The 26,685-nt window shown below is 40.7% G+C and overlaps 1 protein-coding gene across 1 annotated transcript; it reads right to left on the bottom strand.

Moving 5' to 3' along the window:
• Positions 1–1,848: 1,848 nt before the first annotated feature.
• SUDS3 (SDS3 homolog, SIN3A corepressor complex component) lies at positions 1,849–26,268 on the bottom strand. Its single transcript, XM_032199006.1, has 12 exons — positions 26,022–26,268; positions 24,490–24,559; positions 23,431–23,486; positions 22,941–23,012; positions 21,414–21,433; positions 20,696–20,852; positions 16,097–16,192; positions 14,506–14,567; positions 13,621–13,642; positions 12,767–12,872; positions 8,443–8,527; positions 1,849–5,172 (listed from the first exon to the last, which is right to left on the bottom strand). Exons 1-12 carry the CDS (start codon positions 26,188–26,190, stop codon positions 5,074–5,076), a joined length of 1,014 nt encoding a protein of 337 aa, XP_032054897.1. The 5' UTR covers positions 26,191–26,268; the 3' UTR covers positions 1,849–5,073.
• Between the last annotated feature and the right edge of the window lie 417 nt (positions 26,269–26,685).

Here is a 26,685-nt window from a genome sequence, read left to right as displayed (position 1 = left end):
GGCCCCTCTTTAATATCTTTATTGATGACTTGGATGAAGGAATTGAGTGCACCCTTAGTAAGTTTGCAGATGACACCAACCAAACTGGGGGGACGTGTCGACCAACTGGAGGGTAGGAAAGCCCTGCAGAGGGACCTGGGCAGGTTGGGTCAAAGGACAGAGGCCAAGGGATGAGGATCAACACGGCTCAGAGCTGGGTCCTGCACTTTGGTCACACCAACCCCATGCAGTGCTGCAGGCTTGGGGCAGAGTGACTGAAAAGCTGAGCAGATGGAAAGGATCTGGGGGTGTTGGATGATGCTCGCCTGAGCATGAGCCAGCAGTGTGCCTAGGTGGGCAAGAAGGCCAACAGCACCCCAGCTTGTTTCAGGAATAGTGCAGCCAGCAGGAGCAGGGAGGTGATTGTGTCCCTGTATTCAGCTCTGGTGAGGCCGCACCAGTGCTGGGTTCAGCTTTGGGCCCCTCACTACCAGAAGGACATCGAGGCCCTGAAGCGTGTGCAGAGAAGGGCTGTGAAGCTGGGGAAGGGCCTGGAGCACAAGGCCTGTGAGGAGTGGCTGAGGGAACTGGGGGGGGTTTGGGCTGGAGAAGAGGAGGCTCAGGGGAGACCTCATTGCTCTGCAACTGCCGGAAAGGGAGGGGTGGGGAGCTGGGGGTCAGCCTCTGCTCACGGGTAACTGATAGGACTAGAGGGAATGGCCTCAAGCTGTGCCAGGGGAGGTTCAGGCTGGAAATGGAGACATTTCTGCTCAGAAAGAGCAGTCAGGCGTTGGGACGGGTTGCCCAGGGAGGTGGTGGAGTCACCGTCCCTGGAGGTGTTCAAGGAGAGGTTGGACGTGGTGCTTGGGTACACTGGTGGTAGGGGGGTGGTTGGACCAGCTGATCTTGGAAGGTGTCTTCCAACCTTAATGATTCTATGATTATGATTTTAAAATGTTCTTGACGCACATTTATTAACTAAACTGAAATCAAGAATATTTAAAAGTACTCCTGAATGGAGAGGAAGAATCTCAATGCCAGCACTGACTCCACTGCAAAGAAATAGTTTGCATATAACATGGTATTTCAACAGTCCAAAAGTTTAAACTGATGTTAAACATTAAGGGTCCCAAACTGAGTAGAACACTAAAAGAGTGGAATTATTTAACTGCATGAAATGCAATGTTTTAGTAACATCAGATTTCATTGAATTCATACAGGACACCTGCTTTTGCTTTCTGAACGCTTATAAGCACACTAAATTTTGAGCCTTCGAACTGGGTTTTAGAGAAACTAAAACTAGGAACAGCAAACCTTAAACATCCATCGTTTCATGTTTGCTACCTGCTTCTGTGGAACAAGAACCCAAAACATGTTTTAATCTTTCTTCTTCTGAAAGGGGAAGAACCAGTTATTCACAAAAGGTCACAACAATTTCTTGCTCTTTTAGGTTTCATTTTTCTCAGTACCTCTATAGCATAAGAAAAATTGCAAACAAACAGGGCTTTTGTTGCTAATCACTTTGGCTCTTTACAAACTTCCAGACAAAGCACATGAGCTGAAAAAGAATTTATTTTGTTAGCATTCTTCCTGGTAAAAAGACTTCTGAAACTTTTCAGTGAGCATGATGTCAAAAAGCCACTGGAAGTTAGTTCACTGATCAGGCTTCCTGTACATTTGAATATCTAACGGCTGATCAAGTGCAAAATAGTAATTTTTTCCCCAGCAGATACACAGTCCATTTCCCAGGGTAATGAAAAAAAGTACCTAACATCAGCTAACAGCCAATTACAATTTAACCCTCAATAAGTCTGGTTTCAGCAGAAGGTTTACCTTTCTTTAAAAAAAATAAAATAAAATACTATAACCAGCAGTTAAAACATGTTAAATTTACTTTAAACGCTGCTCATAATGAAAATTAAATATTTTCATACCTGTAGCAAAGCCATTTCTGTTCACCGAGGGTTTGAATTCTTCACAAGACTGATGTTATGCAAACAGCAGACAGAAAAGACAATTTTCTCTTAGAAGTTTAGCAAGACTTTGTCCATCTCCTTGAGTAACTTGTCTTGTTTCCAACCAGTGGCAGGAAATCCTCATTTCTACAGCTGTCTATACACTTGATCACCAAATGGCTCATCCTCAACACAACACACTTTGAGCATCCTTCTAGGATTAAAAAATGTACTGTTTCCCTGCATTCACAATAAGACAGCATTTTTTATCATCTCCAGCTTTGTAAACAGCACAGGCCATTACAGAACAGCCTGCTTGAAAAAAAGAAATGATACAATATTCATTTGTTTTGTTAAAGGAGAAGAATTTACTTTTTACAATGATCAGCTATGGTAAGAAAGACTTTCATTTCATTAAAATTAGACAGTAAGCACAAAGCAGCCTTAAAACAAAATACCTTCAACGTAATAGTTAAATTTTAGCAAAAAGTTGGCTGTAAGACCACACTCTGGGCTGCCAAAAGCAGATATTAAATTTCAAAGGCTGGTTCAGGGGCAGTGGGGAAATTGACAGTGGACATGGAACAGAAGGGAGTTACTACGAACATCATACATCCTTTCTGAACATCCAAGATCAGTGCCAAAACAGAGTAAGAGTTTGAGATCAAGTGTTGACAGCTCAGATCCCCACTGAAGCACCGCCCTGAATCAGTAGCGGTTTCTGTAACCCCTCTCCCCAGTCAATAAAGCAGTACACTTAGATTTCTGCCTTCCCACCCTGATTTCTCACTGTCCTTATTCTTTCTTAGCTTCTTTTTTCCCCGCTACAAGTTTCCGTCCAAGGTTTGTGCCACGACAGCTGCAACCCAACAAATCCCAGTACGAGCAACTTGCTCAGCACAGCTGAGGGATTACAGTGGGGTTCCAGAAGGAAATGGTGCACGAGATCCACAGGGGTTTGCTTCCAGGACACCATTCAAATATTCAAAGGGTGCAAACTCAAGATGCCCTCCCTCCACCCCAACTTCTGCAATTTAAGGCCACAGCTACTGGAAAGATGAATGTTGGGCTGTGAGAGCAGCTGTTGTTTCCCCCTCGTCTGCTTAGGGATAGAAATGATGAGCTGATGGTGATTCAGACTGAGCTAGGGGGTCAAAGCTGTGTAATTAAGCTTCTATGATGTGCACCTGTATCACACCTGGCTCTAAGAGGAACTGCTACATTTCTATGCCTCTACCAATACCTTTAAAGTTACCCTAAAACAGGTAACATAACAGCAGTAGAGAAATCACCTGCTGTCTTGCCAACCTGCTAACATCTTCCCAAAACTGTACCAAAGTTTCCAGCTATTTCCCCAAACACATGTATGAATAAAATGATATAGGCAGGAAATAAATCCTGCTGTTTACCTAATGCTTTTTATTATAAGAACTATGATGACCATCTGAAGGCTCAGTGACAAATCCTGTTTGGTACATCATCATCTTATAAAAACCTGCCACACACAGAGAATGTTAAGTTACATTAAGTATGCTTTTACTCTGACAAAATACAGCCTGCTGCTTTCCACTGGGCTAACTGCAGCAAAGATGGCACATTTTCCAGGGGTGGGAAGCAGCCATCGCCTCCTTTCCCCACCACAGTTCCAGATCTAGCTCAAACTCTAAGCACTGTAAGAGCACAGAAGGTGTTCCAGCCAAACAGGCAACGCATCAGAAGCTCAGCCGTAACACTTGACTCCAGATCCGTGTACGTGCATTGGTTATTGGGATGTGACTGCCACCCAACTGCAGCGAGTAAAAGAAATGGAAACAGACATTTAGAAGAGTCATTTATCCAGATACGAAAAAGGCTAGACTGATGCTGAACAAGAAAGCTGAAAAAGAAAACCAAAAAGATGCCTCACAAAGTAACAGATAAAGGCAGAAATTACAACTTTTTGTCCAGTAATCGAAAGAAGGAACACAAAATTGATTTGCACAGAAGGGAGATCTGACAGTGCTGCCAGGGTGCTGTGTAGTTCACGCCAGTACAGTCACACATGGTACTGGTGGCTTCAGCCATCAGAGGCAGATCAGAGTCAGATCTTTAAACGCCTTGGAAGGGAGTACATTCATGTATTCAAACCCTTGGAAGGGAGTACACTTGAACATTTTAACTCTTGTGTTTTTGGAGGATAAGCATAGAAATCCAGTGTTATCTCCACTAATTAAAACACCCTTCAAAGGGAAACCTTTGTATGATGTTTTAAGGGATGAAGGTTTCAGATGTACACTAAGAGCATGTCAATACAGCTGTCCACTCTGTACCAGACTGGTATTTATCCTTCATTTCTCTACATGTACAAATGGTTATACTCACATATTGTTTCTTTACTCTTGCTACGTGTAAAGTCAATTAATCCTTTGTTTCATACTCGTCTGCCTACTTCAGGAAATCTACTGTAGCAGTATAGACATACTCTCTGCAGGTTCATTGAAGGGTTTTTTAATGTGAAGAGAAACGGAAGCTTTAGATTAGCCACACGTGACTGCTTAACTACATTAAAATCAACTGGATTTTCAGCAGTTTCTGTACTGATCAGACTTTCCCAAAAAAGCCTCAGCGCTCGAGTCTTTAACCAGTTCATCGCATAATGCTGATGTTATTTACCAGATATTACAGATGCATCTCAGCTGCAATTGAACCTGACAGAATTAGTCTCCTTTTGCTCAACATCCTGAGCCTTGCAGGAAAACAACAACAAAAACCAAACAACCTCAGGTCTTGACAAGCAAAGTTTCTTCCATCGGTCTGATTCAAAACAGAAATGTTACGCTGTCTTCAACGTACAAGTCCAATCTATGCATCATGAAACAATGATGGAAAAAGTATGATGCAAAGTCTTCTTAGTCACCCAGAACATAAAGAAAACATACAGAAGCCTGATGCAAAGTCCAGAAATAGTCCAGGGCAGTGCTTGGGTATCACTCAAGATTTTAGGACTACTGTGGATAACGTGGCCAGCCACAAAGTGTCTCATAAGAGGTCATGACAATGTTCTCTGTTGCTAAGATGAGAGTGAACAGACCGCCATTCCCCATTAGATGTTTGTCTATTGGTTTTAATTAAAAAAAGAAGAGCAAGGAAGAGCATACAGTCATGCAGCTGATCGTCGACGAATCACAAAAACTCCTCGCTGCAGCTGTCCCAAATAGATTCGCATCTTTGTGCTGTCGCTGGTTTTCCTCACCCAGATCTGCATAAAGGAGAGAGAGAGGGGGGCAAGGGGGAAAACATTGGGGTGAAAAAGGGGAAAAATCCCACAGTAAGTAACATGCAGCCAAATAACTCCAGGTGTTCAGATCTGACAATAAGAATCTCTGTTACTCACGGTGCACAGATAAATCACCTTAATCCTTTTTCCCTCCCCCCATTAGGCATCTGCAACCTTTGTAGAAAATCAAGTAACACTTCTGACTTCACCAATTTAACTTTCCACTCAAATCAGTCATCAAGAATAATTGCTTCTATGGCAATGCTTGGGAAAAGTAAAGTTTGCTCCTGCTACAGTTCTTAACCGGAACTCCAGCATTAAGCTTTACCTAATCAAGAATAAATCTCTCTAGATCCACAGATCATAAAAATGACCTATCCTGGGATTTGTTCAGACACAAGGAACTATTAGTCAAATGAAAAGCTGACTCTTAATTTTGTTCAGCGAAGCATTTCTCACAGTGTATTAAATAATCTGTATCTGAAGATAAAAGGGCCTCTTTTTCAGCTACCTGCCTGGAAGAATTCATAGAACTTGCAGATATATGGTACGTTTCAAAGGACAAATTGCTTCTCCATGGAAGCAGCCATTCAGAGAATTAAAAAAAAATTAAAATAACTTTCAAGAAGTTCAGACCCAAATACTTGTCCTTCAAAAAAAATCAAATCTGAACAGGACTCCTCTGTGTCTTATTATTCTAAAGCATTTACACCATTAAATAAACACATGGAAAATAGGAGTTTTTCAGCTCTTAGTACTAGAATATTTTAGGACAGAAGCCCAGTACTGCCCATTGCAAAGGCTTATAAAGTCAGTGCCTGAATATTATTTATCTCAATTTTAGATACTGTATTAGCTACAAGCCTGGCATAGTAGATTTATACAGTTATTATTTTAATTACAATTTGACCTTACTAGCAGAAGCCCTGAATATAAATTTAATATTTGCCTGCATTTGTACTTCAGTTATTTCCCCAGAGAAATTAAAATCTACCTTTACTGATAATCATCTCTATTGCAACATTTCCAAGTGTTTGGTAGGATTTGCTAACCAAGAGGATTTGTACGTCTAGAAGCTGAGTGCCTGTATAGAACAGTAAACACAGCCAGTTTGCATTCTATCACACTATGATGGAATGGCAGGCTGCTTTTGCTGAAGTTATCAGTTTTTGTTAAGCTTCATTTGGAGGAAAATGAAAATTCTGTTTTCAGTGAACACAGTGAAATTACTATTAACCCTAAAATGGGCCACAGAGTTAAGAAAAATAAAAGAATCGAGACATTCTGAACCTAAAACCAACGTTTTAGGCATACAATGTATTCTGCCATCAGAAGATAACATCTATTAATTTAAAGAACTGAAGGACATGGCAAACAGAAACAACCAAACCCATCCCTTAATTTCTTTTATTCCTAAACTGTAAAGAAAAACTAGTTTTCTCCTTTTTCCAACTTCCAATAAACTGATATTTCTGAATAAACTCATGGGAAGAAAACCCTTTCCTGTACGTACTGAAGAGGTCATAAAAAATGAAACATTGAATTGTTTCTATGTGCTTGGCCAATGATTTCCACCAATGCAGCAATCTGACTCAGTTTCCAAAGAAACCACATGGGATTATTTTTTTTTTCTCAGTTGGATCATTATAGCTCACACTGTTGGAGATGCCCACAGCCAATTCCAAAATTCAAATCCAGTTTAAGTAATTTAGACCTTCATATGAACAAAGATCCCTGATACGCTGTTAATTACTTCATTTTTTCAGCCACAAGACAACAGTTTTATATTATAATATTACGTTCCTTAGTTAAGACTTTTTTTTTAAAACTTTTTTTTTTATTTATTTTAATGGAAGTGCTGTTGGGGAAACACCCTGTGCCTTTACCTTCCGTAAAGTTCCTTTGAATTGACTTGACTTCCTTTAGAAATGCTCTGAAGTTATAACTCTGGTCTACAACTGGAGATCTCAAATCCAGGTTTGCCTTCTAGCTTCTAAATTTGTGCAGAGCCCAGAAAGATTCAAAAAACAATTGCAAAATGAAAATGAGTGATACAATCAGAGCTGCAGAGCGCACTTCTAAGAACACTCCCTCATTTCCCTCAGTATTTTTTTTCTCATCTCCTATCTTTACATTGTTGCAGAGACCCATCACAGGGAAATTAACTGCCATGCCTTCTCCCAAACCTTCCTCAGAAAAAGGAAATGAAACCTACGGTGTCACTTAAAACGTGAAATTTCTAACTACAAAATTGCATTTTCCTCAGGTTTGAGGTAAGCTGTTCCCAAAAGATTAAGAGTTTTATTCTTTTAAGTTAATAGCAATAACTCCAATCAAATTAGCAGCACTCTGTTTGTACCACATCTGTTAGCACACTACTACATCTAAATAAACAACCATTCAGCATAACAGAGCAAGGAAAACAGTTGTGATACAAAGCGCATCCCATAAGCAACTCATTTTGTTGAAACCAAAGTGTTTTCCCTTTATTGCCAAAGCAAATTAAAGTTGCTTTATTGTCTGATTGAAGAGAAGTGCATTCAAGTCTACCATTTCTTTCCTTTAAGTGTTTGAAATCTGCACACAAAGAATAAAGTGCTCCCGATGCCCAACTAATGGACTGCTCAAACAGTAAGATTATATTGCAACGAGATTCACATCAATCTTCAGCACACAACTCTCTCTTGACCTGCTTCTCTAAGTCTTAATCATTAGCCAACAGGAAATTGTCTCTGACAAACGATTCACCCCCTCCATCTCCCATGTAGGTGATGAATGATGCCAGCTTACTTCACAGCATAAATACGCATGTTAGCAGGAAGAATTTTCTCCCTGGAGGAACTAAATTTGGTGACAAAGTTTTTCGTTACCCTCTCCTGGTTTCCAAATGGGATTTACTTTTTATTTTGCATTAACAGGAGCTGTGAATATGTGCTTTAAGTAATAGAAATGGAACTTATCAGGGCGGCACCAAGGAGATGCAACATCCCAGTTCTCCCCATTTTCCTGCCTGCCATACTACTACTTGCAGAATGTAGGATCACCTTTCAGAGAGCAAGAGCAAGGCTCTTCCCATCCAAGATCTACCCCAGGATGAGATCTTAATTCAGTTTCATCTTGTATTCAGCTTCTTTAGACACCAAACGACTACATCTTCTCTGAAAGTAGTACCTGCTCTTAGGCCCTGCTAAACTGATGTCTACCTGACTGAACTGACCTATGAACCCCATGAAACCCAGAGCAGCCACCTACCTCGTTGGCGCCCACAGAACTGATGACACAGCTGATCTTAGTGTTCTCTTTAGACTCCAGGTAAATGGCCTGGCTCTTGTGGTACCTACAAAAATAAAACAACAGACAACACATCAAACCCTTAGCTGTCCAGAGACTGAGAAGGTAAACAATAATAAGATCGATAAAGACAAGATTATAAGTATTTGGATAGAATAAATACAAAGCTTTTTTTTCTTTCCATGCCACTTTCCCTATCTTTGGGGCGTAGCTGATCCTCCACACACACTTTGCATTTAAATGCAGCTTCAGAATGCACAAAGCACTCCCCATTTGAATTCAATTCTCAAAGCAGATTACTAAAAAAACAGATTTAATATCGGAAAGAGGCAGAGCACCAAGACACGAGATAGGACACTGATTCACAATAAGCCCTCACTTCGAGTTAACCAAACTAGCTTTTCGCACTTCAGACACAGGATGGATTTTAGATAGCAACTCCATGTTGTGCCTGATAAAATCTGACAGAGCAAATCAGATGCTAAAGGATTATTCACATTCCCCAATAAAAAATTACTGGAACACTAGTGCAACAACAACTCTGAAGTGTACTCAATTCAACTGTGCAGTCTATTGTTTAAACAGAGACCTCAAATTTCTAATAGTCTCATTTTGTGAACACATTGAAGATTACATCAAAGCGACAGGTGTGACTGTGACAAGCTATATATACCCACAATAAGCACGAAGTATCTAAGCATATTTTTATCTAAGCATATTTTTAACTTTTACATCGCATTTTAATCATGCTGTATGAGTTTTATATAGAATGCCTTAAGGAAAAAAAAGTGAAGACCCTTCAAAATTCACAACCAAATCGCTTGGTTTCATGGTCTTGCCTTCTTCACCCACACCACGTTCCTGGTAAGGGCTGCAAAGTACGCTAGACAAAATTCTGCTTCTGTTTATTTTGCTTAGGAGAGTTCTGCAAGTAAAACCAGTTATACTGAAACGTTATTTGCAAGTAAATTATCTTAATCAAGAGAGCACCAAAAGACTTTGGTTACGAAAGCAGATCTGTATTTCTGCCTTCAACCTAATCATGATGTGCTTCATATTTATCAGGGAAATCCAAGCTGCAGACTCACCACGCAGATCTCCTCAGCATGCAACTCCCCGCAGCCTGATGGGCTGACAGCCATTTGTCAAAATACACGCATTTGCATAATCTTTGCAGTTATTTCTACAATAACCATACTGTAAATATGGAAGTCTTCCAATAGTTTATTCCATAATCTCTTCCTACTGGCTCATGTACTCAGAATTTTCACACTGCTTGCCAGGAATAAAATGATAGCGTCGGCTTTCGGCATTCCAGAAGTACTATCAAAGGGCTGGGCAAGAGAATTAAAAATAAGAAAAGTGTTTCTCCAACCTTTACATACTTGTGCCCAACCATTCTTCTTTTTCCCTCATTTTAACAGAAAGGGTGTCAACAAGTATCAGGGCAATGCAATAGCAGCAACAATACAAGCCAAAAATCCCAGTTTATTGAGCCCAGGTGACCGTTAATCGACGTAAGGGAAACCATATAAGCTGCTACAAACCAGACCTCGCTCTGATAAGGAATAGGACACTGATGCACTGATATTTCTACTATGATATGTTGTTAGTGCTTAAGCAAGGAGAATTGATCATCTTGATAGCACCAGTGCACAAGCTTCGGAGTGCAGAAGACGCCAGCGCAAAAGAAAACTCCTGACTGAGATCAGCAGAGGCACAGATGATGAAATATGTTTCACTTAGAGCTGTTTGTTTCAAATTTTTAATTATCAGTGAATTGCAAAGCTAATGACACACACCAAATTGGCTTCAAGCTCTGGATTTCACTTCACAAGTTGCCGTCCATCAGTAAATTGATGTTAATTATGCACAGAAAAGGTAAAATAAGGTAAATCCAACACTTTTTCATTGAGTAGGTCTCAAACAGCCTCAAGCCCCACACATGCAGAGAGACAGGTCAACCAGTTGTAACCTTGTGTACCTCAGCAACACAGTCACATCTCAGCCTTTTGCATCATTTATGCACCCACAAGGAAAAAGAAGGGTAAAACTTAACAGGAAAATAGATGAGGTTAAAAATACAGTGGAATTTAAGTTGTCTTTCAAGAGAGAAGGAAAAGTGCCAGACACCCCTTACTTCACCACTATGACAAGCGAGGCAAGCAGAAGTAATTCCACTTTCTGCTACAAAATATTTTGCTGAAAGACTGAGATTTTCAGCTGCATGTCCATTAGAAGATTGAAAAAAAAAAAAAAAAAATCACTGTACTATTGTATGCAGGCAAAGCTAAAAATAAAAAGAAGAAGATGGCTGTTTTATAGAGAACTGCATTTTAGGGTCTGGTGGGGGTGCGGAACAAACAGACTGGGGACAGCAAAACTGAAGTTTAATTTCACATTCCAGAATTCCCTACGCAAAGCCTCCGCTTTGGAGATATGTTTGAACATTGGAACAGGCTGCCCAGGGAAGTGGTGGAGTCACCATCCCTGGAAGTCTTCAAAAGACGTTTAGATGTAGAGCTTAGGGATATGGTTTAGTGGGGACTGCTAGCGTTAGGTCAGAGGTTGGACTCGATGATCTTGAGGTCTCTTCCAACCTAGAAATTCTGTGATTCTGTTTGTGAAATACTTCTACAAGACCTTAGGGAGGCCACTACTTTAGGTAATGGTCCTTCATAGCTACTGTCAGGAAGCAGAGAAAGTCACTCCCAAGCTGTCAGATTTATTATTTCTGGCACATGCCAGCAGCTACAGCCTTAATACACCTTAGAAACAATTACCCTCCCACTTATCAAGAGTTTCTTCGTTACTTTAAAATACCACCTGCTTTGCAGAAGTACCATTACTATCAATCAAAATCTAAAAGCAGGATCATTACAGTCACAAACCATGAAATACTGATCTTAAACCTGCATATAAGAATAAAGAAGAGGGGACAGCAACAACTAGGATTCCTGACAGTGAGGCCCCTCTGACTTTCACCTTGCTGAATCCAATTGTATCTGCTAACGTTTTACATCCTAACTAGACACCTTTTGGGGAGAGACTGTGCCTTTGAGATTCATCTGGGCTCACAGGAGCACTCCCAAGTTTAAACTTGGTAAGAGTTTTACTGATTGATTATACCAAACTCCATCTTATTTTTCTTGTTATACAACACCACAGTCATCTGCATGGTTAAAAATTCTAAGGAACAGTTTATTCATCCAAATATATCCTAGAGGATAGTAGCTTTACACAAGAAAATAAAATTCTGAAAGAAAAAAAGAAACTTAATGTATTCGTGAAGGAACAAGTAGCCTGTTTGTGTCTGGTTTATGCTTCAAGGAAGTTTAAGCTCCAGGCAGCTGCTTTTATCAGAGCTGTATACATTGAACCCTTGATGAAACTTCACTACCCGAAGACTACCAAAAGGAAAAGCTGTAGAAGAGAACTGCTGTGTAGACAACAAATTCCATGCTTATTACTCACAGTAAGAAAATTACAACCCCAACACTTGTTATTTTAAGCCACCAGAACACCAAATGGGCTACAAGTAAGCATACTACTTGGAAATTGCTTTCTGGTTGAAGAATATGAGACTGTTCCCTTGATTATCTAATTTTGCACGTCTCCAATTAAGAGCTGCTAAGATTCCTGTGAAAATTTTAATATTTTCTTCACATTTTGTAAGGCTTCCACAGCTAGATGACTGTAAAACTTAGTGATAAATCCAATCAGCAGTTCTGAAGCTGCCTCTCCTGTGTGGATTTGATCTTTAAAGGTTACTTGGATTTGTTATTAGAAACATTTTTCATTGTGAAACAACATTTCTTCTGCCACCTGGTGGAATGATAGGCTACTGTACTACAAACTAGAGCACAAGGACAGTGAATACAGCGGGCAGCAGCTGTACCTGAGATCCCAGCACTTCTGTATCCTAGCTGACAAGCTGCACCGCTACATCAAACTGCATCCATTGCTGGCTCTCTTACATGAGATTAAGTTTGACAAAAATGTTTCCCAAGTGTCACAGTGCAAAAAATTGAACAGAAGGACAGATAAATCATGGAGCCAAGCCAGTAGTTACTCCAGAAACTCTGTGAGGCCTGAACACTCTGTTATCACTTACCATTCACCGAAGTCGTGGTGATTAACCCTTGGAGGAAGATGGCTAATACCTGCCCAGAAGTGTTTTGTCCCCAAATTCTTTCAAAGAAGCAATTCCTCTTCAAAGTCTTTGCGTCTACGCAAAACAAGGCTAGGTAGGACTGCTTAAAAACAGAAATTTACCAGGACTTACCATCTTTTATCATAGTAGAGTTTTCCATCTTCTATCCGGGCTTCAAACCGCTGTGCTGGAGACTCTGCTGGTGTAGCTGGGAGGTGTTCAGGGGAGGAGGGAGAGGCTGAGGACAGAAAAGAGACCAGTTAAAGAGTAGCTTGTGTCCACCAGGCAGCAGTACATCTGACTGAAAACAGCAATTAATAAGGTCATGTTAGGCAGAAAAAAAAAAAAAAACACATAGAAAAGCTACAAACTCAAATTTCCATCAGAAAAATACACTCTATGGGGAAGAATAATTCAACCTATACCTTGTTTTATATAAATCATAATATTTACTGAAGTAGATCAAACTTCTGAAGAAGATTTGACAGGTAGGTAAAAGACAACACTTAGTTTGTTTTAAATTCTAATTTATAATAAAGTAGTAAAACAGGGTGAGGATTACTTAGGCAAGTTAATACTGCTCTTTCCTGAAATAATGTGTACAGACCCATCTAGAAAGCTAAAAACGTAAGTTTTCAATCCTCTATCTACCATACAAACAGCTAAGTTGTGCAGGTGCATCTGAATATAATGAAAAAATCTATTTACACAGCTAAGTTGTCTGACATTTCAAATTGTCCCATGTCACCCAAACATTTCAGGCACCTAAAGCTGTTGGGGATGGGAAGCATCCCCAACAAGTGATGAAGGGACTCCACACAGCACCCCAATTTGCCACAGTAACTACCCAAAGAACAGCAATTACACAGTCAAAACATTTACAGAGTCAAATTACGGAGTCAGGAATTGACAGTGAAGAAGTCTACAATATAAATCTCCGTTCAAAACATGGTTGTGAACAAGTTCCAATGCAACCATTAACTCACCTGGTCTCTTGGGTGATTTAAGCTACATGGAAAGAGAACAAAGAAGTGTTACAGATCTGACATGAGCTAAGGAAGGCTATCGCGATAACTATAGTTTTTATTTTTAAATGGACAGATACGTGGCATAACAAAACCAGAATAGTATGAATAGTCTCGTGATACTAAAGGTGTTGAAATGGAGCTTTCTCAGAGCATTCAGATAGTCCACCAAAACCAGCCATAACCGAATCCATCTCACACACTCCATTCTTTGGACGTGATCCAACTTTTCTTGGGGCACATCAAATACAGTATGTAAATTATTAGAGACCTCTACAGCTGCCAAAATAGGCATGCCCCACTACCGTCCTCAAAAACCTCAATGAACAGCTTTCTAGTATGAGAAACCATAAAAGCCTCTAACCATTTAGCAGGAAAGCAGTAGGAAAATGAAATCTAGAAAAAAATTGAAGTATAAACATACACACTGCATCCCAACCAGCCTGGGGAAGTATTGCAAGACTGGGGAGGGGAAAAAAAAAAAAGGAAGGCCCACAAAGGCCTGAAACAGAGGCAGGTTTTTGATCTCACAGAAAGCAATGTTAACATCTGTTCAGCCAAAAGGAAGAAGAGAGAAACACTCCTTAAAATAGCTTATCACTTGCTTCTGACAAAAGGTAACATTTTTACATGACAGTCATTTTAATTAGGTTAATTAAGCTTATTACAATAGGAGGGAAAAGATACCATCTTGCTTAATCTTTTATCGTGTTATTTTAGAAAGTCTGTTGGGGTGAAACAGTCCCACGTGTCAGACAGGAACATAAGACAGACAGCTCTGTGCTCCTCAGGGAAGAACATTAGCTTTCTTTACAAAATAAATACAAATCAAGCCATAATCCCTACCTTATTCAGGGTTCTCAGGTCCTCCATTATTTGCTCATCAGTCAACAGGTAATTTAGCTGAGGTATCCAGAATTAAGGTTCCCATAAGCTCTCGACAAGCAAAGATATAAATTAAAAGTCAATGACATCTCACTTCACTGAACATAAGCCAGAAGGTTTCTGTAAAACTGCATCAGATTTTAATATGGGTGTTATCCTTCAGCTTTTCTTTGTCATATGAATTAGTACAAGTCAATCTCCACAGAGTCTCATCGTTAGCAACAAACAGTGCCAAATCATTTTAATTTATTCACATATAACCATCAACAAAAAACCTTTAGTGCATTGACATTTACTTCATATAGGCAATCAGTAGCATTTCCAATGTTGTTCTCTACAGCAATGCAAGAAGAAAAATCTGGAGGCTGAAACACAACAGACTCGCTTCAAGCTTTGTAAAATTGAGCTGAATCCCACCCAAGTCTAGGAAAAGAAAGTCAGCAGTTTGCAACTCAGTAGGAGGAACAGAGAGAGAGGGATGGATCTTTACCCCAGTGACGAAAGGCAGAGTTTCATACTACAGCTGCTCTATCATGCTCAATTAATAGGTCATGTTTGCTATGAAACTCATTTATTTCAGATGAGATATGAGCACTAATAAATAGATACATTTTTTAGAAAAAGTGAACCGAATCTCCAACTAAAAAGAGGTTAATTAAAAGTGGAGATGCTCATGACTATACTGCATGAACCCTAGAATTTTAAGTTCTGATATCGCCTTCAGAAAATGTGAGTCACTCAGGAGTCACAAGATAAGTGTCCTTAATCTAAGCCAAACAAGTCTGGAATCTAATAATAAACCTCTGCAAAGCAAGTATCATTGCCTCCCTTTCCAGGTGAATTTAATATACAAACAGAAAAAGTGCCCGCTGTCCTATATTTCCAAAAGCCAAAGAACATTTTAATTATAAAAAACATGCAACGAGGCAGGACAGAAGGATTACATATACATGTTTTTCTGTTTCTTGTGATATATGAAGACAAGATGGATTTTCATCTTTTTTTTTATTCAAAGAATACATCTGGCACTCCACTGACACTGCTTTTGCTATGCATCTTTCTGTATTAGATATCCAAAGCCTTTATCAGAAATGGAAAAAATAGTTTGATATGACAAATATGATCTTTCTAGCAAATGTCACATCTTGAAATGAGAAAAGCTTTGGCTCATGGAAAAAGCCATTTCCTATCTATGGAATCAATTGCCTCAACATTTAGGTAAAATGACAAGCTTTTCCTTTGTGAAAAAATTACCAGAGGAATTCAAACCGATCTTGCTGACAAAAAAATCACCTATGTTATCCCATGGCACTGTGAAGTAAAAGAGATTATATTGTCTTAGTAAGGGATATCTAAGGACTAGCTGTAGAGTATTAGTTTATCACACAATATACAGGAGAAGTCATGTTTTGGTATTTCCCAGATGAAAATCAGATTCTAGCACCTCATCTCATTTTCTTTCCTATACATCACAACACTGATGCATTTTGCCTCGCAGGCAGCATGCTGGCTTCAGGTAGAAAAGCCATTCAATGCTTGTGTAAAAGGATATCAGGGGCAGGTTTCCTCCTCTTGTCTGGGATGGGAACTGGATCATTTGGTCGTCGCCTCAGTTTCCTCGTCATGATAGGCTTCACTTCCATAGAATCTGTAGGGTAATGAAGTTGGAGAGCAGATAAGACCACAGGGAGAGAAGTAAGAATCAGACACTTTCTACACAAGGCACAAGGGAAATGATGTCTCCTCTCCTGCACAGAGAATTGGATTTTTTTTCATGATAGCTTCCAGCATTCAAGCTGGAAGTGCTGACAGTGAATACAAAGTCTCTTTTATAGGAGGTCACTGTTCAATATCAGTGCTGTGATGCCATGGTTACAGCTTTCGCTGTCTGGAAGTTGCACAGTTGTTTCAGGGGCATTCAATAGCTCCTTTAGGTGCAGGTAACTGAAGTACAATGACAAAGCAGAAGGGTTCAGGGAAATTTTTTTTATGCTAATGGCAAATATCTGCTTGTAAATAGACCACTTAAAAGGCAGGGTTCACAGAGGTCTTTGCTAGCAAAACTTGAACAGGTAATAGCACACAAAACATCACCTACATATCAACTGTTCTTTTTTGTGCCTTCAAGCTGGAAAAATAGGTTTGTCCAAGCAATACAGATGGTTAATGCATTTGAGACAGACTGATACAATCAGGTGGAGTAATTTTGAACACAAACAGGATTTAAATCCACATCTAAAAAAGTTTCAAATTATGTTTTATAAAATGAACCTAATTAATAACTCACAAAGCAACGGTTGTTAGGAAGTAAGTTGTAGCTTCTACACTGGGGAAAAAGACAGAATCTGTCTAAAATTTAAACATCTCATCATTATCTGCATTGCAGTTTGTCCAAATATCTATAGGTCATCTCAACTGAACGGCTTTACCCTGAAACTTACTCGAATCATTCCTAAATTTATGAGGATACCTTGAACTGGCAAGGAAGAGACCACATCTTAAATGCTAAACCATCATTTCACCTCTTCTATGTGCTATGAATTATTTGCTTATCTTTAAGTACACATGAATCACATCCCAGATAGCACTTAGGTATATGAAGCTTCTGTGGCTCCCTCTAGATGCTACATCCTTGAGCAACAATACATCAGTGTTCTGATGTGTTCAAAACACATCAAATTACTTTTCTCCTTATCTCAAGGGTGAACAAGGATGGCCATTCCGCACATCAAAGGAAAAGATATTGTGATAAAAGATTAAAAAAATAAAAAATGAAGTGCCACCCACCAAGAGCACACCAAAGGAAACCTCTCTGCAATTCAAAGCTGACTGAAAAACACTGAACACTAATAGCTCTGCAGACACTAAAAACATAAGTTATTGTGCTGAATGGAAGCCATCCTTCACATTTGTTACGATTGATTTACAAGAGCCTCAAAAGAGGAGTCTGAAGCACTTACTCAAGGTGATATGCAGCCAAGCTGAGAAGGCTTTTTCACCTTTTTTCAAGAATAATTTGAAATGAGTCGTCACAGAGATGGTATCTGTATTGCTTAAAATGTGAATAAGGCAAAAATATCATTTTTGTTCTCTCTTTATCTTAGCACCCTGTATATTGAATTGTGACAAGTCAGCTGAAAGTTACCACCAAAGAAAGTCATCAGGAAAAAATAGTTTGAAAGTATTCCATTTACCATGAAACACCTGAAGAGCTTCGACATTCTTGAGAGATTCATGAAAACTTTATAAAGGTTTCAAAGAGCTGCAAAAGTACCGACAGATTTAACCTGAAATATAGGCTTGTGTGAGGCTGAACAGCTGAGCCCCACACCATACAATGCTCCGGAAGACAACAGCTGCAACCTAAAAAAAACTGCAGGTGAGTCCTGGCACTCAAACCAGCCTATCATCAGGTTGCCCACTTGCATTCCTGCACGCATTGAGCTTTTAAAAGTTTTAAAACTCACTGAGTCCACACAAGCTCTGGTGTTCTTATTACTTGGCCTCCAGCATGCATTCAGAACAAAATCTGCTAGTTCTAAAGGAATCAGATTGCACTTCTGCTAGCCCGGGAGGAAGGAGATGAGGGAAGTCTGTCTAGCACATACAGAAGGGATTGCTGCTCCACAGTTATTTATGTGCCTTTTCCCAGAGTTGTATCTGACGAAACAGCTCACCTCTTCAGGACATACAACAGTGGGGGGCCATGCTTTCCTGAGAAGAATTAATCTGGTCCCCAAACCAGACACATTTCTACTACATACCCCTTTTTACTCCTGCTCAGTTTCCCTTCAACTCTGCAAATCTCACTCCTGATGCTAACAGCTGTCCTGCTGGCAGAGAAATTGGCTTCCTTCGGATTCTGAGAACATCAGCACCAGATTTTCTGGGCTAAGATCTAGTCAGATCCTGATTCCTTAAGGAAGATCTGCTTGCAAGATTAGCATTGTATGCCAACTTAGTAGTTGGCAAACATAAGCATGGGATAACAGTAAGATAAGGCTAAGGCACAGACAGCTTGTGAGATCAGACTAGACTTCATTACTGAACAAACTAACAAACCAAAACACCACTATCAGGGAAGCAGCACAGCACAAGGTGTTTTCCAGACCAGATTAGCACTAATAGTTTGTACAAAGCCAAAAGCACTCGAATACATCCAAACAGGTTTTATTTCTCCCTTCAGAACACTAATTAAATTATCAGCTTACATAACTTGTGCAGCTACTAGGAAAGAAAGACAAAAAACAGTCTAATTCACAGACAGGCCTCAGCAACACAACCAATGTTATCGGTCCGTAAAGTGTGGGAGTTGTTTTTGGTGAGGAAATCAAATCAGACCTTGGGTTCAGCAGCACAACCTGTGAAAGAGGCTAATTACCACAATAACTTCACCACGACCATTATTGACAAGAGCACAGCCGAGGCATCAAGGGTACCAAGTGGCTTTGTGAAAGAAATCTGTCCATTTAGCATCCATTTTCCAGAGTCTGGGCAGAAATGCAGCTAACAGACATCTATTTTACCGGCTTTAAGTAGCACATTTCAACCCTTACTGTTTGCCTGCCTTTAGCTTCTTAACCATCTGTTACTGGAGCAAACAGGACAGTTTAAAACTCAGTACCACTGATAAGGTCAATACTGCGTTATTTCTCAGGAGTTCTATTGCCAGATCACAGGAACTGAAGAATCCCTTTCCCTGCATATGGAGTAAGGTATGATAAAAATACATTTCACACCAGCCTAATGAAAAAACATGAACATCTGGTAGGTGTTCACTGGAAGAATTCAGTTACAAAAGTAGTTGAATTACATTGACTCCAACTGCCATCACAATTTAGGGAAATGATGAGGGAAGCCATGGTACATACAAGTCAACTGGTTAATTTTATACAATCTAAAACTAGAAATGCTGTTCTCCAACAGTATCTCAAAAAATATCTTAAAAGAAGCTATGAACACAGGAGTTTAGTTTTCAGGCATGAGTCTGACCCAGAGTCCAGCAGAATCTTATGAAATCCAGCAATTGCCACAAGAACTTACTTCATATTTTCCTGAGTTGCATTACAAAAACACCAGAAACTTAGCTGTCTTGTACTCAAATCCCCCCTTCTTCACATAGCTCAAGATTATTGCTTGGAGGTTTTCCTTTGCTGTTGGTGCTCAGCATCTTCTCCCAACTGGTCTTTTCTTCTGCATCTCTGCTCAACCCCAGCTGCTAACAGTAACACTGCATTCTTCCTACAGCCTGAAATACAGGACACTAGCTGGGCAAAGCCAACTCCTCCTGCCTTGAACCTGCTGTAGGGAGAATACCAATCCCAGCCTGACTACAGTTCTGCTACAGAACTGAAGGACTGACATGGACCTTAAAAAAACAACTACCTGTGGCTTTCCAGAATAAGTAAAGAACATTAAGCTAGTTGCTACTGAAGTGATAAAGACCCTTTAAGGATCTTGGTCTTGCATATACAGTCCACTCATTCAGAGAGTAAAGGTCATTAATTATACAAAATCAATTTCTATACAATGTTTTGAGCTAACTTTCACTTACATAACCTCTAGCCTTCTATTCTGGAAGATTTACAGCCCCCTTTGGGTAAAGGCATGCAATTAAACAATGAAAATGTATTAAACTGACAGTAGTAAAAAAGACATCACAGGCTTTACAACACGCTCCATTAAGGGAGAACCTCCTGACCAGGTACCACCAGAGGAATTCCCAAATATTTCAAAAAGAAACCTACAGAAGAGAGACACCCACTCAGATACAGACACACCATGCTGCTAGCCTAGTAATGCTCTGAGCCCAAGTAACTGACTGCAGCTGTGCAACAAAGCCTAAGGTTTCTCAAACAGTTTATTTAATTTTGAAAAGAGAAAAAGTAAATAAGAAAGCTTGTCCACTCTGTTCCTTTGCTGACACTATGTTGATTTACCTGTTAGTAATTCAGGTCACTGAATTTTATTATGAACTGCACTCCCCACTAAAAGACTACCAATTTGTGTTCTACATCTGTTGACATTTGGAAAGTTTTAAAGCCAGACTAGCTGTCTGTATAAATCAGCACTGCTATTTTTTTAAGTCTCGTTTTTCTAAGCAGTACTGAAGCAAGGAAGACAAGTGACAAATGCCTATCTTGTTTCTTACCTCCTGTTAATTCCATGGTTAGCTTCTCATTCTCAATCATCTTCTTTTTCTCTTCCAACTCTGCAATCAGATTTTCTTTAAGCTCAATTTTCTTATCTTCAAATTCCTTTGCTGCTGCCTTCTTTTCCTTGACATAATTTTTTTCCACTTGATCTGTCTAATGCAAACCAGGAGATAAAACAGTTAGCTGAGGAGCCAATGTCCCAAATCAATGATTTAGAAACACCTTCTTTCAACTGCTGTGCTTTGATTAGCTTTTCAGTTCAAAACCATAGCTCATTCTACAGCTTATCAATATTTAAATAAAACAAACAGAAAACCATCTAAATATGACTAAGCAAGTGGAGCTACTATCAGCAAAAGAATTAATCCTTTTTAAGCCCACTTTAGTGGGGCATACCTATCAAGTGTCTAGCAGAAAGCTCTTCAGATTTTCAGAATCACTATCTCTTAACACCTCAAGCAAGCTTAAACAACCGTTTTAAACCATCAAAAACACAGCCAACATACAGCAGTACAAGAAAAGATATATTTATTTTTTAATTCTATTTTAATGGCAGTCTGGAAATTACTTGAGGTAAAACCCTCAGAATTCTATATTCAACTGTAACAACACTACAGGAAAAAAATTGCGAAAACAAGTACTAGCTGATAAAACTGCAGGTTTAAGTCCTTGTATAAAGTTTAAAAAGTATTTTGACAAATTAAGAGTACTTACTTCCAGCTGGAGAAACAATTCTGAAAGAAGAGACAGAATCAGTTTATTATCTCAAAAGATGCACAAAATTATTTAACATTTTAAGTCATTTGATACTGCAACCAAAAGCGTACATGCTCATCCCACCTCTACCCTCACTTTGCAGTTTTATGCTGAAAATAATGTAACCATGGAAAAAAAAGACAAAAATATATTGTTAACTGAAGTTTTCTACAGATAGTCAAGCAGATTTGCAAAGCTTACACAGCAGTAAGCCATTCTTTTCAGATCAGCTACTAATTGCATCAGTGAATTAGTAAATGAGTCAGTGGGTAAATCCTAACCATTGCTTCATTATCTGCATTCTCAAAAAAAAAAAAAAAAAAAAAAGACAACAACCCTCAGCACGGGAAGGATAAACACAAGACCATCCTGTCATACTAGGCAGTTGGATTTTTATCATAAAATTCAAAGTTATCACAATCTGCCCTCCTGTGGAAGAAATACGATGCTGCAGCACCACTCCTTGCCAGCCAGAAATATGTTTGTATTTTGTCTTAATTTTATCTAAATGTCCCAATATTTCTGGAATACCACTCTAACAAACAGGACATTTGTCTCAAAAGACAGATTCCTGTGAGCAAGAAGTAGTTCAACTAGATTAAATTCTTCAAGCAAGTCCTTCACTATCCCAAGCACTTTTAGAAGGAGATAGCTTGCTCTACGGAGAAGTTGGAATATATTAGGCATCATACAACTGCCACTGCCTGTTTTATCTCCCAGTATAACAGTCAAGGCATTAGAGAATTCACCCAACTTTTCAGAAAGAAAAAAATTACATTTCCTATTTTCATATAACAGCATCTATAAGAGGCCCCTCTTCGGTATCCGGGATTAGAAACTACTGAAAAAAGAACAGAAGGAAGGCAAGCAAATCTATCTGGTTTCCAAGCCATTTCTCTGCAGTAACACAATAAAGGCTACCCAGAGGGGCTGAGAGCTAAGCACTTCAAAATTTAACTTGTGTCTGCGCTCCTGAAACAGTGAGACAGAAGAGCAAGTACAGGCAGCCTGCTCAGTGTCACGGCTGCACTGAGTAACACCTTCAGCAACAACCTCTCCGCATTCGCTGTTTCAGGGCTCAAAAAGATCTTTGAGAAAGCAGGGAGTCCTCATTTTCTATTCCTGAAAATACAAAGCAGTACACCTGGAGGTTTCGCACAAGCTACATGAAAGAACAAACCAAAGTGGAAAACTGTGGGTTAGTCATGATGCCAGATACATGAAACATTTTTACGTGCTCTATTTCACACAAATGAAGACTAAAACTGTTTATCAATGTTTATCAAGGAAAAGAAAAATCAAGAAAGATTCCATCATGCTTCATGTACTCAAAAGAAACTACACCCTACCCTCAGAGAGGGAAAAACCCTTCACTGTAGCAAGTTCCCATTCTTTAAAGGATAGAATTGCCATTATTTTGCTTCAGGTGCTACCAAAATTGGGCATTTAAGGTGCATGCATCTCTTTGAAACAAATTCAGCTTACCTGCATTTCGTATCCTTTCTTTATACTGCTGGTCCAACTTCTTCATTCTTTTCTGATATTCCTGAAGAGTACCTAGGTTGAAATAAATTGGGGATTTCAACTACAACTTTAATTATTCCTTGTATTCAGTGATCCTCAAAGGGCAATACGCTACTTGACACACAAACAGTAACATCTGAAATCAGGAAACTACAGTTTTGGCTTATTTTGATAACCATTTTCCCTGTTTGTTTGTTTTTTCAGAAAGCAAGATGACTGCTTTTAAGAAAGGCTCTCCATACTGCACAGAGGCTTAACTACAAGCATGTAGAGGGAAAAAGGATGGAAAGTAGCTGGTATTTCTCCATAAGCAGCAAAACAGAGCCAATATTCCACCAGTGAAGAATCTCATAATCCCCATCCTTCTATGACCTCTGCAACTGTTCTCCAACCAAATATTAAAGAGTGCTGAAAATTGTTTAGAAAAAAAGCTACCCCCTTCAAAGCTTACCTTCCTGCAATTGTTGCAATTGCCTCTTAAGAGATGCCAGTTTGTCCTGATACATCCTGCGAAGTTCAAGAACACACAACTTTATATTACAAGGCAAACAGGCACAGTTTACTTCAATCTCTGCTTTGTTTACAATGTGTTTATGCTGAACTGCAGACTTTTCAGAAGAACTTCAGGAAACAAGTAAAAGAGTATTTGTCATTCAAATGAAAGATCGTCATTCATGCACTCCACGTAAAAAGCCCACAACCCCACTAGTTTCACAAAGCAAAGAATTGTTTCCGTAACAGTTCAGCAAAAACAGAACTTATATTTAACATGAAAACCCGTCACGAGTTTAGATCTACAGACACCGGAAACTTTACAACAGAATCATTCTGCTCCTTTGTCAAATTGTGATATGTGTAACAGTTTCCTACACATAGAAGAGAAGGCATTTCCAGATCTTGACATCATCTATTTAAAAAAAAAAAAAATCTCCACCACACACACCAAAAGAAAAGAAAACCAAAACTAAAAGCAAAGTCTATTCCTGGTTCCGCTGCAGACTCGCATTTCCTTTCTCACGTACCTGTGGTTTAACACAGGCCAAGTCTTCCTCAACTGTATAAAAAAAAACACCTCCACCAGTAAGAAAGAACACTAAATGCTGCAAATACACCTTAACATTAAGGGGAGCTATTTCAAGTCTCCAAAAAGACACTCTTCCTGGACAAGACTGGCACTCCGTTGCTTAGGGGATGTGAACGGACACCTTGCTTTTTGCATGGCTTGTATCTAGTAGATGCTTTGTTTTCTTTAAAGGATCTGCCTGCAGACGGATTCATTTGCAGGAAAACTGAGCTGCTCCTAGGAACCTGTATCTGTCTTTGTTCAAAAGAGCACTTTGTTTCTTGAACTGAGAAAGTAATTGAGAAGAAATATGTACCCATTAGATATTACATTGGTGTAGAAACTTAAAATCACAAATCTCGGCCCAAAACATCGCATAGCTTATGCAAAAGACACGCACCTGCCCCGCTCCCCAATAACAGAGCTACTTTTTGTTAGGTTACTTACTGCTCTTTCATTTCTACGTAGTCCTCTTCCTCATGTTTTGCCAGGTCAGTCTCACTGGCATCCTCAGTATCTAAGTGAGGTAAAGAACAATTTGTTAAAACTAAAACAGCATTAAAAAAAAACATAGTAAACAACTAAAAAAAACCCACACTCATGCAATTTAACCTTAAATATATAACCAAATAGGCAACTGCAGAGATAAGTTCGGAATTGAATCATCTTCTATACAACTGCAAGTTATCCCAGATAAATCCTCCAGTAGATTTGCAACAAAGCTTACATCAAGTTCAAGCAATGCTGACTTAAGACAGTCTAGTAATTTCTTCCTCATTTAAGTCTCCACGTTAGTGCTTACAAATACTAAAGTGAGATGGTAACACAACCCTAGGACCCCAAAGAACGTTTCCCAGCCTCCTTCCTATTGTTTCGCCCAGGAAATAATCTCCTCTGTGGAAGGCTAGGACTGAAACACCTCTAACCGATTCACAATGCCTCTGCAACTCGACCTGAAACACTCCAAATGGAAAATGCTACAACTAGATGCTGTTACGATTTACTACAAAGGCCTCACTAATGATAAGCTACTTGCTAAGATCCCAAACACCAGCACTAATAAAGACAGCCCTGGCCTTACAGAGAGAGAATATAAACTGGAAAAAAAAAAAAAAAAACAGTACAGAACTGCTAGTTGGTGGCTACTTCTTTACGTATTTATTAGCCGTAAGACTCGGGTAGCCAAGAATGAATAATAAATATCCTTTCCTCTCTGAGGAGAAGTCAATTTCTCTGGGCTGGGGTTGTGATGGAAAGGGTACAGCTGCACAGCCTAAACTGCAGCAATATTCCCTAGGTATGGGCGGGGCTGGCACTCTCTAAAAGAAAAAGAAAAAAGTAAGATTTGATTTGAGCTACAAAGAAACACCTTCAGGTGGGGTGTTGTGTTTTTTTCGCAGCTCTCCAGACTTGGCTGCAGCTCCTCATTCACAAACACACAGATCTAATGGAGGAGGAGTTTTGCTGACAGCACCAGGGACTGTCACAGGCCTGTTCTTCACCCCCTTTACTTGCTACTTTATGCCCCCTGGACCCCAGGACACTCTGGGTTTCACTTCGGCTTCCCTTCTGTGTTGCTTTCCCACTCCCCCCACAAACCCCCTAACACCTCCTTGCACCCCCTGCCTTCATTCCCCAGGTTCTCCTCACTCACCCACCAGCCTCCCCCGAGCCCCCACACCCCACAAGCTCTCAGCAATTCCCACCCCATTCTCCAGCACCTCCCCCTTCCCCAGCCATGACCCCAAACCCCAAATCCCCCTCCCGGCTCTCCCCTTCTCAGCCTCCCCACACCCCCCCCCCTTCTCCTCACGTTTCCATCCTTCCACAGGAAACCCCAGGCGCTCACCAACCTCTCATTTCCACAGCATTTTCCTGCAGTTTCCGAGCCTTTCTCCCGCAAACCCACCCGCCCCCTCCCCTCCTCCCTGACGCCCCGCTGCCCACCACAGCCCCGGCCAGGCCCGGCCTCCACCAACCCTCGTCCGAGTCGCGGGCCCGAGCGCTCCGCTCGCCGTCCTCCTCCTCGGCGCTCTCCAGCTCCTCCTCCTCGTAGTACTCGGGCCCGGGGGGCATGGCGGGGGCCGGAGCCCCGGGCGGCGTGGCGGATACCGGCGGGGTGGCGGACACCAGCCCGGCCGCGCTCATGGCGCCGGGACGCAGCGGGAGCCGTGCCCGCACCTCCGCCCACCCTGCCGCCTCTGCCGGGCTGCTCGGCAACCGCACCAGGACCCCGCCGCCGCTTCCGCTTCCTCCCGGCCTGCCCTCGCCGCTGCCTGAGCGCCCGGCGCCGCGGTGCAGGCGAATGCTGAGGGCACCTAAGGGAGGGGGCCTGCGCGGCGGGGCGGGCTGGCAGGCGGCGCTCGGTGCCCGAGGTCGCGGGTTCGAATCCCCGGCACGGCGGCGGGGCTTGGTTTGCCCAGAGTCGTGTGGTTGGGTTTTGCCACAGAAAGCTCCTGTCCTGATAAAAAGGGCCTGCCTAGCACCTGCACAGCTTCCTCACTGTGTTTTTAACACGGACAAACAGTTTCCTTGTTCTCCATGCCCTCGTCCAAAGGCCAGCAGGGCGCTGTGGGCACACACCCGGCTGAAGCGGCTCCTCTGTGCCAGCCCTCACAGCACCGACGGCCAAACCCACCCCGA

Source organism: Aythya fuligula, chromosome 17 (genome assembly GCF_009819795.1).
Source record: "Aythya fuligula isolate bAytFul2 chromosome 17, bAytFul2.pri, whole genome shotgun sequence".
NCBI lineage: Eukaryota > Metazoa > Chordata > Aves > Anseriformes > Anatidae > Aythya > Aythya fuligula.
This window is presented reverse-complemented; position numbering and strand designations above follow the sequence as displayed.

What these genes read in the sequence shown, in the direction of transcription:
- SUDS3 (XM_032199006.1), bottom strand. Translation starts at nt 26,190, where the DNA reads ATGAGCGCGGCCGGGCTGGTGTCCGCCACCCCGCCGGTATCCGCCACG. An exon ending in AACCATGGAATTAACAGGAG is followed by an intron (nt 16,193 to 20,695) that starts GTAAGAAACAAG and finishes ATTACCCTACAG; the next exon opens with ATTCTATGGAAGTGAAGCCT. An exon ending in ACCTGAGAACCCTGAATAAG is followed by an intron (nt 13,643 to 14,505) that starts GTAGGGATTATG and finishes CTTTCCATGTAG; the next exon opens with CTTAAATCACCCAAGAGACC.